General features: G+C 39.6%; 1 protein-coding gene across 1 annotated transcript; it reads left to right on the top strand.

Annotated features, from left to right (window-relative positions):
* The first annotated feature begins 6,282 nt into the window (after positions 1-6,282).
* Positions 6,283-7,952, top strand: gper1 (G protein-coupled estrogen receptor 1). Its single transcript, XM_085272668.1, has one exon. The coding sequence runs from the start codon at positions 6,606-6,608 to the stop codon at positions 7,668-7,670; it is 1,065 nt and encodes a 354-aa protein (XP_085128794.1). The 5' UTR covers positions 6,283-6,605; the 3' UTR covers positions 7,671-7,952.
* The last annotated feature ends 6,709 nt before the right edge of the window (positions 7,953-14,661 follow it).

The raw sequence follows: 14,661 nt of genomic DNA, 5'->3' as shown, positions 1-14,661 counted from the left end.
CCTGCTGTGTATTTTTAGAATAAAAACATCAACATCTGACCTGCTTTAATACTTTGAAACACTCAGACACTTTCATAAATCATCGTAAACACCACAGAAGACTTTTACCGGATTCCTGTAACCCACTGCTCATCCCACTCCAACATCAATCACTGTTAATGCCAGTGGGCCATCCAGTGGACATAAGCATGAACTGCAACCTTTCTGACAACATTGAGCATATACTGTAAGTCCAGTTGAAACGCCTCAAGACAGAAATATATATTTGAAGCACAGTATGGAAATTCTATGTTATGCAGATCATGAAAAAGGCAAAAACTGGTATAATGATTTGTTTTTTATCTGTATAATAAAGAGCAAAATATGGAAAACAGAGATTTCCTGCAGCATTTTTAAGTAAGTTTTAAAAAGTGTCTTGCTCAATATCTTTTCAGCCGTGCAAGATCTTGCTGGAACAAAAAACAAAAAACCTTATCCAGATGAGGCCCAGACTTTATGTAACCTTTAGCCTGATTTGTTTCTCAGAAGTGTTTTATACTGCAGAGAAATCCAACAATCGGTCAGTGCCCTACCTTTTCTTTTTCAGCTTTTTATCGTGCTTTGGTGGGGAATGGCATATGTGAGGTATTTGTTCTCTACTAAAACAAATACAACTAAGTGTGCTTCAGCAGTCATCATGAATTTGGTTTTGTTGACTTGCACATTTGACCACTACATCCCCGCTTTCCCCTTATCTGTGTGAAGTCACGCAGACTGAATAACTCAGATTTCAGGTAGCTGGGGAAAAAACAATCACACCAATCTGGCTGACTGCATGACCTCTCGGACCTGCTGCTCTCGTCTTTCTTCATGTGTGCTGCTGTGCTGACCTTCTACCGCAGCTAAAATCCTCTTTTATGTAACCCACAGAAACAGCTCTCTGTTGTCCACTCTCCTGTCAAAACCCCAAAGTTGTTTGCACCAGCAGGGCTTCCAGCTGCTGTATTGACCCTGTCTGCTCCCTCAGACTGCTACTGTTGCTCTGCTGTACCATATCCTCACTGCCAAAACACAGCTCCTTGACGACATGAAGCTCTGCGACATATTGCTGTTGCATGCTGCTGTTGTCCCTTAAAAGTCCCTTCAATAATACTGCTATGTCTTTTACATTATTAAAACACAGTAAAGATCGTAATGCTTTATGTGAGCAACTCCACACACAACAGATTAAGTTGTAATCCTGTGCTGGGGGAACAAGGTTCACATGTTTCCCTTTTTTTACCTTTCTAAAGGGAACCTTTTATGCTTTTCTTCATCTTCTGCCAAATATAAATTCACAGTGGTGGATGCTGATATTTAATATGTCCAAGGTTTTGAGCTAATTCATTGGGTTTCGGCCTGTTTGATTTTGTTTGTTTGTTTGTTTTTTGTCTAATCCTGTCATCACATTATTTACGAGAAAGAAAATCATTCAACATCATTAGGTATTGTTTTTGTGTTGGCTGCAGTTTCTTCAATTCTAACATTTATTTTTGTTTTTCTGTCCAAACTTCAAGCCCAGACGCCTCTGAGTGCGTTGACTTTCCCTGTCTTTAAATTCACTACCTCCACAGACTTTTTGTTGTTGCTCACATCTTTTTTTTAAAGCCCTGAGGCTGGCACACAGCAATACCAAAGGAACTTCAACACCATACCTACCAGCACTGATGCAGCTTTGACCCCAACTCCCTGCCTTCCCCAGGCTGTCTTTAAATGAAGCGACCTTCCCACCTTGTGAGAAGTTTACAGTCAAGTTTGGTCTTTTGGAAGCTTTTGCCTGAATTATCAATTTTTCTTCACTTTAGTCCTGCTTAGATGTTTTTGTTTTTGAAGGTGAGCTATTATGCTCTTCTATAGTTTCACGTTTTTTATCCTTAGACTCTACCATTGTGTTTTTGTATAATTCATATTGAGAAATTAAGATATTTAATGATATTGTAAAGCCAAAATTAGAAAAAGACTTTCCACATCAAGCCTTTGGCTCACAGGTCACTGTGAGTGATAGGGATAGGATTATACTTTTCAGCTACTTGGGATACCAAAATGATAAAAAAAATAAATAAAATTTTTATGTTTATTGAACCTTGGCCAGTCTTGGTCGCCGGGGATTGCTCCGCCAGGACCTCTGCTCCTGGTGGCCGCCCAGCTCACAATGCATCCGACCCCTATGGTGCCCACCACCTGCAGGAAGATGGGCCCATGTCCCTTATTTTGGTCTGTGCCCAGCCGGGCCCCATGGACTAAGGCCCGGTCACCAGACGCTCACCCTCAGACACCCTCCCTGGGCCTGGCTCCAGGGTGGGGCCCCGACAACTCTACCCCGGGGAGGGTGAACTATTCCCTCGGTGGTTTTCTCATAGAGGTATTCTAAATCGCTCTTTGAACCTTCTGACAAATGAAAGAAATTAAGTAAAAATTTGCATTTATAAGTCATATTGTTTTTGCTACAGCCTGTATTTTTGTTTAGGTGTTTCAAGTGAATGGAAGTCACATTGACGATAGAGGTTTTAAATATTCATGTATAAAATATTATACACTTGGAATTACAGGGTCAGGTTAATTTTAGCATCCACCACTGGATACGTATATAACGTCCCCTTTAATGAGTTTAATGAGTTCATTTATTATAAGATTACATCATTGTTTTCCGTAGCTGCTACCGTTTTTTGCAGCTGCCAACTGATCATTTGGGAATACCTACTCTTAATTATAGTAGGCTTACAGTGGGGCAAAAAAGTATTTAGTCAGCCACCGATTGTGCAAGTTCCCCCACCTAAAATGATGACAGAGGTCAGTAATTTGCACCAGAGGTACACTTCAACTGTGAGAGACAGAATGTGAAAAAAAAAATCCATGAATCCACATGGTAGGATTTGTAAAGAATTTATTCGTAAATCAGGGTGGAAAATAAGTATTTGGTCAATAACAAAAATACAACTCAATACTTTGTAACATAACCTTTGTTGGCAATAACAGAGGTCAAACGTTTACTATAGGTCTTTACCAGGTTTGCACACACAGTAGCTGGTATTTTGGCCCATTCCTCCATGCAGATCTTCTCGAGAGCAGTGATGTTTTGGGGCTGTCACCGAGCAACACGGACTTTCAACTCCCGCCACAGATTTCCTATGGGGTTGAGGTCTGGAGACTGGCTAGGCCACTCCAGGACTTTCAAATGCTTCTTACGGAGCCACTCCTTTGTTGCCCGGGCGGTGTGTTTTGGATCATTGTCATGTTGGAAGACCCAGCCTCGTTTCATCTTCAAAGTTCTCACTGATGGAAGGAGGTTTTGGCTCAAAATCTCACGATACATGGCCCCATTCATTCTGTCCTTAACACGGATCAGTCGTCCTGTCCCCTTGGCAGAAAAACAGCCCCATAGCATAATGTTTCCACCCCCATGCTTCACAGTAGGTATGGTGTTCTTGGGATGCAACTCAGTATTCTTCGTCCTCCAAACACGACGAGTTGAGTTTATACCAAAAAGTTCTACTTTGGTTTCATCTGACCACATGACATTCTCCCAATCCTCTGCTGTATCATCCATGTGCTCTCTGGCAAACTTCAGACGGGCCTGGACATGCACTGGCTTCAGCAGCGGAACACGTCTGGCACTGCGGGATTTGATTCCCTGCCGTTGTAGTGTGTTACTGATGGTGACCTTTGTTACTTTGGTCCCAGCTCTCTGCAGGTCATTCACCAGGTCCCCCCGTGTGGTTCTGGGATCTTTGCTCACCGTTCTCATGATCATTTTGACCCCACGGGATGAGATCTTGCGTGGAGCCCCAGATCGAGGGAGATTATCAGTGGTCTTGTATGTCTTCCATTTTCTGATGATTGCTCCCACAGTTGATTTTTTTCACACCAAGCTGCTTGCCTATTGTAGATTCACTCTTCCCAGTCTGGTGCAGGTCTACAATACTTTTCCTGGTGTCCTTCGAAAGCTCTTTGGTCTTGGCCATGGCGGAGTTTGGAGTCTGACTGTTTGAGGCTGTGGACAGGTGTCTTTTATACAGATGATGAGTTCAAACAGGTGCCATTCATACAGGTAACGAGTGGGGGACAGAAAAGCTTCTTACAGAAGACGTTACAGGTCTGTGAGAGCCAGAGATTTTCCTTGTTTGAGGTGACCAAATACTTATTTTCCACCCTGATTTACGAATAAATTCTTTACAAATCCTACCATGTGAATTCATGGATTTTTTTTTCACATTCTGTCTCTCACAGTTGAAGTGTACCTCTGGTGCAAATTACTGACCTCTGTCATCATTTTAAGTGGGGGAACTTGCACAATCGGTGGCTGACTAAATACTTTTTTGCCCCACTGTAGGCTTAGGGCATCAATAATTATACTGGGATAGTTTAATCTATTATATTTTCAAGCATAATTTAATTTCACATTGATGTCTTCTCAGTAAATAGCTCTGTTTTAGCACATGGTTATTGTATGTCTGGAATAATTGTAGGTATCTGTGGCTAATCCATCTGAGTGTTCAGGAAGATGCCAAATCAGCCAACACTACATCCAACAGCTCTCCATAGTCTCAGGTGTAATAGAAATGAGCACAAATTATACTGATGTTAAACCCTGGCCAGTAGCAAAATGCCTGTTTTGTTTCCCACTTATTGAAAGTGACACCTCACAGCGTTTTAAAGATTTATCTGGGTGTAATTGTCGTATTGACCATGGGCATTGAATAAGCAACCGTCACTGTTTTTTGTTGTACATAAAAAATCAATTCTTTACTTATTATACAAGCATACTAATGAAAAAGCAAGGTAATGCCTGGTATTTTTCCACTGGCCCTAGGACTAAATGCTAGGCTACCCAGGTGAACAAATACTTAAAACAATATGTGGTTTCTATAACAACACAAGCTGGTTGTGTCCAGGTAAATACCACGCTGCATCTAATTGTTGCCAGAACTTTTCTTTGATTTAAAGTTTAGCACGCATCCTGTTCAATTCTGTGATTTTAGGATTTAGATGTTTGTCAGATCCTTGGAATCACTAAGTCGGAGGAGAAAGAGTAAGATAATGAAATGAAGCATGTTGACAAACTATGCGTGACAGATCATCTCTTGCCTCCCGCCCTCCCCTCATTTCCAGGCAGGGTTGGGCCAAACAGCAGGTGGTGCAGAGGAGAAGCCTGGACATGGGATATACAAATCTCTGGCTCCCTGACTTCTACACCAGGCAAGCAAGAAGGAGCAATAAATGCTAGATTTATATGTAAGTGTATTTTTTTTTTATCACCAAATTCTTTGTACTGGTTGGAGATTTATGTATTTCATGTGTTTTGTCTTAAAAAGACAGAAAATAGCACATCACGTGTGGGTGTTACACTATGTACTCAGTTAATTTCACTGTGAATGGGGCTTTCTCTTGTGTGAATGCAGTTACGCAAGTTATGTATTATGGTCTTCAACTTGAGTAATCACTCAGAAAGCTGTAATATATTACATTTCTTAGATGTCAGATGATTTTTACTGAAATTCTCCACCCTGATTAATTGATTGTTGAAAAAATATAGGAATAAAGTGAATTGTTGATCAATGCTGCCATCAGATTTCAGGGTTTGCACTGCCTTTAAATGTTTAATAGAAAAGTCTAATTAGCAGCGCAATCATGACGTGCAATGCATTTAAAGAGCAGAGACATTTAAAGTAAAGATAAAAATATACTGTACACATATTGCTTTGTGAGATTCATAGTCTACACATTAATTTATGATATTTGCCTCCCAAGAGTGCATTAATATTGCAGAGGGGTTTACTCTGATGGGAATAAAACCCTGGGAGCTGAGAATTTTTGTTAAAGGTCAAGTTTGCCATACAGAATACACTCTGCGTTTCACCAGGGAGGGTGTTCGGATTGGTTGAGGATTTTAAAGAAGGATTTCAATGCATCTGTTTAAGTCTAAAGCTTGAATGTTAATGTGCACATTTGGTTGTTGCTATTCATTTATTCCCCTAACTGTTCTGTTTAAGGTGTATAATTTTCATGTTTTATCTTTGATAGTATTTTTAAGTAACTGTTATGTACCTGATATATCTCATTTGTATCATGATTATAATGATTTGTGTTGTTTTTCCAAGATTTTACCCCTAATTGTCTTTCATGTTGTTGTTTTTGGAGGGGCGTTTTTGTTCAGACAGCTCAGGTGTCACAGCAATAACATCTTGGGTCAAAGCCTGCTGAATAGAGATACACGTGGACTTGAAGAGACAAATCAGGACTCAGATCAGATGACTCAAAAGAGGAGAAAAAAAAGCCACCCTTTAATCTCAGGACTGCAGTTGTGATGTGAATTGGAGAAGCTGAGGGCCAATGGCCATTTTAAGACATGGAGGCGCTCCTGTTCGGCTTCAAAAATCTTTTGGTAGATGAAACTTGATGTAAGCATGGGGTCAAAGAAGCCATAAAAGATTCTCTCCACTCACCTGACTTCTGCCAGCATGCCGTCACAGCATAGATGATTCACCCTTTGAAGAGGCGAAGCTGGGAACTACTGTGGTGTAATGATGTAGCAGCTACAGGTGACTTACACTTGGCTTATGATTTAGGACAGGCCGACCACAGACAGTATGGAAGGGCAGACAATCTCTTGGGTCTGGATATATGTAAACAGTACGGAACAACTGAACACTTCATATCCATACAATGCTACAGACTTAAGCGAAAACTCAGACAAATACCAGTCATACATCGTTGGTCTCTTCCTTTCCTGCCTGTATACCATCCTCCTTTTTCCTATTGGATTTATTGGTAACATCTTAATCCTGGTGGTGAACCTGAACCACAGAGAGAAGATGACCATCCCCGATCTTTACTTTGTTAACCTGGCTGTAGCTGACCTCATCCTGGTGGCAGATTCCCTCATTGAGGTCTTTAATCTGAATGAAAAGTATTACGACTACGCCGTCCTCTGCACCTTCATGTCACTTTTCCTGCAGGTCAATATGTACAGCAGCATCTTTTTTCTCACGTGGATGAGCTTTGACAGGTACATCGCCTTGGCTAGCTCCATGAGCAGCAACCCACTGAGGACTATGCAGCACGCCAAGCTCAGCTGTGGCCTCATTTGGATGGCCTCCATCCTGGCCACGCTTCTCCCCTTCACCATTGTGCAGACCCAGCACAGAGGTGAGGTGCACTTCTGTTTCGCCAATGTCTTTGAGATTCAGTGGCTGGAGGTAACCATTGGCTTTTTGGTGCCCTTCTCCATCATTGGTCTATGCTACTCTCTGATTGGGCGAATTCTCATGAGGGCCCAGAAGCACCGTGGACTGTGGCCACGGCGGCAGAAGGCTCTGCGCATGATTGTGGTGGTGGTTCTGGTATTCTTCATCTGCTGGCTGCCAGAGAACGTCTTCATCAGCATTCAGCTACTGCAGGGCACAGCTGACCCATCGCAGAGGACTGCTACCACCCTGTGGCACGACTACCCGCTCACAGGCCACATTGTTAATCTGGCAGCTTTCTCCAACAGCTGCCTCAACCCCATTATCTACAGCTTTCTAGGAGAGACCTTCAGGGACAAGCTGCGTCTCTTCATTAAGCAGAAGGCCAGCTGGTCGGCCGTGAACCGCTTTTGCCACCATGGTCTTGATTTACACCTCCCTGTCAGGGGTGAGGTGTCAGAGGTGTGAAGAGAGACAGTTACTAAAGTTACACAAACTTGCGTCAAATCAAAGTTACGTATCAGTTTTCTTCAACTGTTATTTAGCTTTGCCTCATACAGTAGCTGTGCCAGTGTCTCAGTTAATCTGCTCACTTTCTGAACAAAAAAATTAAGGATTTACACCATGAGAAGGAAAACAAGGTGTTTAGTAAATATCAAACACACAAATACAGTATATAAAATCTATTTCATGCTAATCTCCAAATTTACTTTTCCTTAAGTTCTCTGTGTGGCATCAGAAAATGAATGACAAGCAAGATGTTGGTATGTGCTATTTAAAGTCTGGCAAAGTGAGATTAATAATAATAATAATAATAATATAATATATATAATAAATATATCACCCTGTGTGATATATATATATATATATATATATATATATATATATATATATATATATATATATATATATATATATAGCATACGGACGCCTACACATCCACACCATCATGTGGCCTCATTTGGAACTAAATTAGCAACCGTCTTTGCTCTCTTCCTGTCTAAGACAATGCAGTGCCTATTTATTTCTGCTTTTAAGTTTTTTCTTTACTTTTGTTGAAATGTTGCCATGTTTAGTGAAAGTGGACCTATTAAACTTATTTAAAACTCCAGATTTTTATGTTTTTACTCTACTGGAGTGACTTTGCATGATTCACAGCTCCAAATAATCCATATTTATCTCATACTGGGGGTCATTCAGCCCCTCAGTTCAGCTCCCTGCAAAAAAAGACGTAGCTCCTTCTTTATTAGCTGCCCCTCGCAAGCAAAAGATTTGCAGATCTATCTCTGACAGCCATATTTGGTATAACCAGCCTCATAAAGAGCTATAAGTGGATGAAAATCTACATTTCTTTTACATGGATTTAGCAACCTGAAATGTTGGCCATGTTTAACATGACAGAAAACAAAGAAAAGCATAATAGGTCCACTTTAAACATTCACTGGAGCATGCAAACACATGTTCACAAACTTACTTTATTGTTATAAATAAAGAAGATGTCCCACTTTTCCATGAACTGAAAGTCAAAGTTATTGATAGCATCAATAAACCAGTTTTAAATATTGAGATTATTTTGTAGATCTTTCAGGAAATAGAAGTTAACACACAATCTCTATTTCTTAATTGATAAGCAGAACATTTGTGCTCATATTTATATTGAATCCAATGTCAGAATCGGGATCAGGGCTCAGTTTAAAGATGGCTGCAGTTATTACCTCACTTGTCAGTTCCTGTTAGCATGACGGTAAAGCAAAGAGGCAGGTGTTGTTTTTGCCAGAAGAGCAGGAGACTGAGTAAACATATCATTCAATGCTAACAACATAAAGCTGCTGCTTCATTCAGGCTTTCTTTAACATATATTCTTAATTTCTAAGTACGAGGCTTTGACAGACAACATTTCATCTTCTCATACTGCATCCACATATTTTATTTACAAGGTAAAAACTTCTCTTTTTTAGGTAGAATCAAACAACTAATGACAGTAACACAATTTGGCCAGTCAGACATGTGTTTGTTCCAGATTCACTGTGTTCCCAGAGGCCATCACTGCGATATAGCTGCCTGTAAATTGACAAAATGATTTTGACAGAACATTATAAACATTAAGATAATGACCACAAAGGTTAATTTAATTCAAATGAGCAGGTGCAGTGTACAAATTTTCAACTGTATGGTCCCTGAGGCGTTGCATGAAACCTGTCATAATTTGTTTGTTGATCTGTAATCAACGTCGTAAATTCTTGTGTAGTACTGCACTTCCTTCTTAATTTCACAAGTGCTTCTAGTCATATATTTTATCATTTATTATAACATGGTTCAAAGCATATTAACAGTGTTATTTACATTTTTACAAAAGCAAACATTTTACAGTATCATGCATTATGAATACTGGATACAGGAATTGCCATCACAACCAGGTTATCTTTATACACAATCTGTGTATTGCCAGCCTGCAGGCCGTGTGTGTGTGTGTGTGTGTGTGTGTGTGTGTGTGTGTGTGTGTGTGTGTGTGTGTGTGTGTGTGTGTGTGTGTGTGCATTAGGCGACCAAAGATAATGGCGTAACTGGGAAAAACAGGAGTCCAAACCACAAACTGTTATTCCAGCTGTAACGGGCCCTCAGCCTGGGAAAGCTACTCTCAGTATTGCTTCAGTGATTGTTTATTAGACATCTGCAAAAAATGCTAAACTTTTTGCAGTGCACGATGCTAAAAATTCTCTCGACTAGTGTTTCCATTACGCTAATTTTGGTTTTTTGTTTTGCACTTTCCCCATTCAACAAGCTCTGCTTTTCACACCTGTCCATAAATCTGTTAATCTTAACAAAGATTAAGCACAGATTGTATATTTGGAAAATTTATATGAACGTAGACATTATCTGAAGATTTATAATGTTCTGTAAACGGCACACGGCTATAACAGTGCCGTGAGGGCACAGAAACAGGAAGACAGGCAAGTAATAATGCAATGAGGACTGTCAAGTTCATTGATATAAACAAGCAACACCTAGACTCCAGAGGCAAGACCCTCTTTGTTAAGCCCTGAAGGAGAGGCAAAACCCCCCATCTGTACACATATAAACACACACAACTGTGAGAAGAGCTTTTCAGTGAACTATGTGAACAGCTGAGACTACTGAGGAAGGTTAAAGGGTTGTGGTGGCTGACGTCACAGAAGGGAAAAGGGTGCGACTTTTCCACTGCCTAAGTTCAGTCCTTCCTCTTGATAATTCTGACTTGCACAATAAGCAAGAACCATTTGATAAAAGCACAAAATGAAATACTATTGACTTATCCAATGTTTGAATTTTTGGTCATTCCTTAAGACGGAGATCTGCTTTATTTCTTCATAGTTTGCTTCCAAGGAAAAACAATCGATTGTAATTGTTTAAAGTGGTCTTCAGCAACAGTTCTTCGCTCTTTCTGGAGGGTTTTAACAGTTCTTCTTCTTTCCCACGTCATTTGAATCCAGTGCTTTTACCGGACCATTTTCAGAACAATGTTTTTGTTTGTCAGAGGGCTCGGTGGCGCCAGTGTCCGGCAGCCTCGCCTCTGTCAGTGCGCCCCAGGGTGGCTGTGGCTACAATGTAGCTTGCCATCACCAGTGTGTGAATGTGTGTGAATGGGTGGATGACTGGATGTGTAAACCGCTTTGGGGTCCTTAGGGACTAATAAAGTGCTATACAAATACAGGCCATTTACCATAACATAGACTTGTGAATCATTCAAAGCAGCTAATTCAAAAGTTAGCTAACTGAAGGGATGAACCAATTATGTGTCTTCAGTCTGAACAGTCTCTCAAAGTATTGTCCTTAAGAATTAAGAGGAAATTCAGCAGACACCTGACAGATGACCTGAGAGATGCATCTGACCCTTCAGTTGATCCATCTGTTGTTTGCCAAAGCCTCAGACAAGTAAGGGTGGCTGTCAAGAAGCCATTATCAAGGAAGAGAAACAGATAGAAAAGGCTGAGGTATGCCAGGTATTACACAAGAACTGAACTGAAAAATAGTGGCAACAGGTCTCATGGAATGATAATTCCAAATTCAAAATGTTTGTTTTTTTCATCAGCATGTATGGAGAAGATTGAGAAAGAGGTGTTGACAGCCATCTGTAAAGCACAGTGGAGGCTCTGTCATGGTTTGAGGCTGAATTCTAGCCATTGGTGTTTGACATTGTGCCAAAAGTGATGGAAATATGAACACAGAAAGGTACAGTCAGAGTTTGATCAACCATGCAATGCCATCTAGAAAATATCTGACTTGCAATGGCTTTATTTTTCAAGGATGACAATGATCCCAAACATACTGATAATCCAGTAAAAGCATGGAACGATTGAACAATATCAGTCATGGATTGGCCTCCAGAGTGCAGACTACAACACTGAAGCAGTGTGGGATCATCTTGACAGAAAAGAGAACAAAGGGCAGCCAACATCTAAAGAAGAGCATTACATTCAATTCAACTCAATTGAATTTTATTTATATACCACAAAAGCAGTCTCCTCAAGGTACGTTATATTGTAACGCATAATAACAATGTCCTTCAAGAAGCCTGGAGACCTATTTCTGAAGACTGCTTAAAGAAACTACAAGAAAGCTTGTCTAAGAAAGTTCCAGCTATGTTGAAGAATAAAGGTGGTCATACCAGACACTGACTTTTAAGCTCAAAATATTTCTATTAACTCCATTTTAGCTTTATGTACAGTATTTCCATGCGTGTTTGCACATTTCAATAAAGCTGTGCACTAGGGCTGCTCAATTAATCGAATTTTAATCACGATTACGATCTGGGCTTTCAACGATCATTAAAAATGACTGAGCCGATTATTAGCCCCTCCCTCATTTATCCGCGACACCTTAAAGGCCAGTCCATGAAAATATTGTCGGGCATAAACCGGTCCGTGGCGCAAAAAAGGTTGGAGACCGCTGATTAAGAGGACCCGAGGGAAGCTCGGAAAGCTAAGCAGAAGTTATTTGGAGAGGAGAGAGTGACTGCTGTTGGTTGAAAAGAGAGGTTAAAAAAAAAAAAAAACTTCAGTGGTGTTGCACACTATTTTATATTATTTTTTAAAGTCATTGAAGCCGGTCAGAGCAGCACACTCTGTTTTGTGTAACTATTTTTAAATCCCTGTAGAACCTGAACCGTGTAAGCTAGCGCAATAATTTTTTTAGCATATGAAACCGGAGGAGTTGTACTTACATCTGATGCCATCAGCTTGTCCTCGGTCACGGTTTCCTTCCACATAAAGCTTTGCAAAAACTGCATAGAAAGCGCTTGCAGGAACAAAAACATAATATTCCAGAAACACGCTTTGCCGATCCGATCAGCTGTTCGTAACACTTCCCACAGTGAATCAGACGTCAGCACGAACTATCACATGTCGGCCATTTCCTCCCCGAAACCGGAAGTGACGTCATTTTCGCGGAAATGTAGTTTTTTACTTGTAGGCCTTAAAAGCCTATACTGGTCATGTTTGACTTTTCTGAATAGTTTCTGGGATGCTTAGAACTCGAATTGCACTGCTGGAAATCGTTTATTTTGATGCACCTTCTGTTTTCTTTGCAAATTTGCATCATAGGATTGTTTTTTCGTTTTTCCTGCAGTGTATATAAAAATTGGTGTATCTCCAAAATAAAACTATGAAGACACTCAAAATAAATTTCCTGTTGTTGTAAACTATTTTTTGCAACTTTTTTGTATTTAAAGTTTTGAGGGATAAGCCTCTTAAATTTCTCCAAGTAGAAATATATGTAAAAAAACAAAACCGATTTTCAATTTTTTTGTAGTTTATTGCAACTTTTTTGCAATTTATGTAGTTACTATGGACATAATGCATACATATTATTAAAATATGGGCTATAACAGTTGTATAGCAACTTGAAATGCTCCCACAAATGGCACTACAACATGTAAAAAAATAATATAAGCTCTGGCGGACTTGGTTCTATGGTAGGTCTTAAAGGGTTAAATAAATATCGTCAAATAATCGAGATCTCAATTTCAGTGAAAATAATCGTGATTATCATTTTTGCCATAATCAAGCAGCCCTACTGTGCACCTATTTCTCATTTTCCTAATAAAATTTAAAAGAAAGGTTGGGTGGCTCAAGACTTTTGCACATTACTGTATGTTGAAGGATTCGTATTGCTGAAATCTAAAAAGAATCTATCCTCTGCTATGAACATGAGCTGCTTAAAGCATACCAAAAATAATGCTTGAAAAATATGATTCCGCTCCTTAAATGTTATTTTTACATAACAAACATTCCCAACATTGTCTAACTGTAAGCTTAGCATAGGTGGGGCATGTCAATGTAATTACAACGGGATGCTCTGGAGCTTATGCATAAATATAAGGCAGTGCACTCGGTGCACCTGAGCAGCTGAATAATGGATGAGCTGTATAATTGCATTTGTACATTAAAATCCCAGGAAAAAAAGAACTTGAACAGTGCAGATTATATTCCCAGATACAGGAGTAAAGACCCCTGAAACTACCTGATGTCAATTTAATGTGGAATTCTGGTAAGCTGAGAAAGATGCAAAAAGCAAAACAACTACTCCTTTAGATTTTTCAACAATAAAGAAACAGAAAAAACAATCTGATATATCACCATCTCATAACATAACTTACTACATCAAAGCTTACTTACTACAAACTACATCACATTGATTTTTATCTGTCATTCCAGATAATTCATCATTCAAGCATATTTTTTAAATCCTGTGACATAACAGAAAGTTGGCCTGAAATCGGTTAGATTTAATGAACACTCAGCACATAACATGAAAAACAACTGATTCTAAGATGAAGCTTGGTTTTCTGGCCCTCTCTGACTGGAGCTTTAAACTCCACTTGTTGCTCAGTGATGGCTTGATAATCCTTTAAAAGGTTTAATTGGATGAGAGACCATTTATTTATACTACTCACAAGCAGTAAGGTGCATTTGACTAAACAAAGTCACTTTTTTCAAGTAACACTGAGGGTTTTACAGGTTTTAACACGACAAGCTTAATGATTGCAACTATTTAAAAACAAACAGACAGAAAAAGGTAAATAAAGGCAGAGAAATTATTTAACACAAAAGCTTTTTTTTTACTTTTGTGTTTAAGCCAAATATTAAACACAACCTATAGCAAAACAGCTATTCAGACTATTAAAAATAAATACAAAAGAAAAAGAAAGAACGCCATATCCATAGGTAAAAACTACAAAAAGAATGACTGAAATATCATGAAATCTCTAAACGAATGAAAATCTAAGTACAATACAAACAAATACAGGTATATTGGTATGAGGCGTAACAAAGGCATGTGAATAAGATATAAACAGTGTGTGAAGTGAGTCATCGTTCCGTGATTACAGTGCCCCCATACTCCCCCCGTGCGGTCGCGTTTGGTGTTTGCAGTGCGCTGGCGTGCAGGCGAACATGCATTCACGGGAGCAACAGATCCGAGC

The sequence above is a fragment of the Mchenga conophoros genome, linkage group LG4 (assembly GCF_057382185.1).
Source record: "Mchenga conophoros isolate Kocher_MC1m ecotype Shallow Benthic linkage group LG4, M_conophoros_male_GT1.1, whole genome shotgun sequence".
NCBI lineage: Eukaryota > Metazoa > Chordata > Actinopteri > Cichliformes > Cichlidae > Mchenga > Mchenga conophoros.
This window is presented reverse-complemented; position numbering and strand designations above follow the sequence as displayed.

Bases quoted from the DNA above. Each gene is read 5' to 3' on its own strand.
- gper1 (XM_085272668.1), top strand. From the start codon at position 6,606: ATGGAAGGGCAGACAATCTCTTGGGTCTGGATATATGTAAACAGTACG.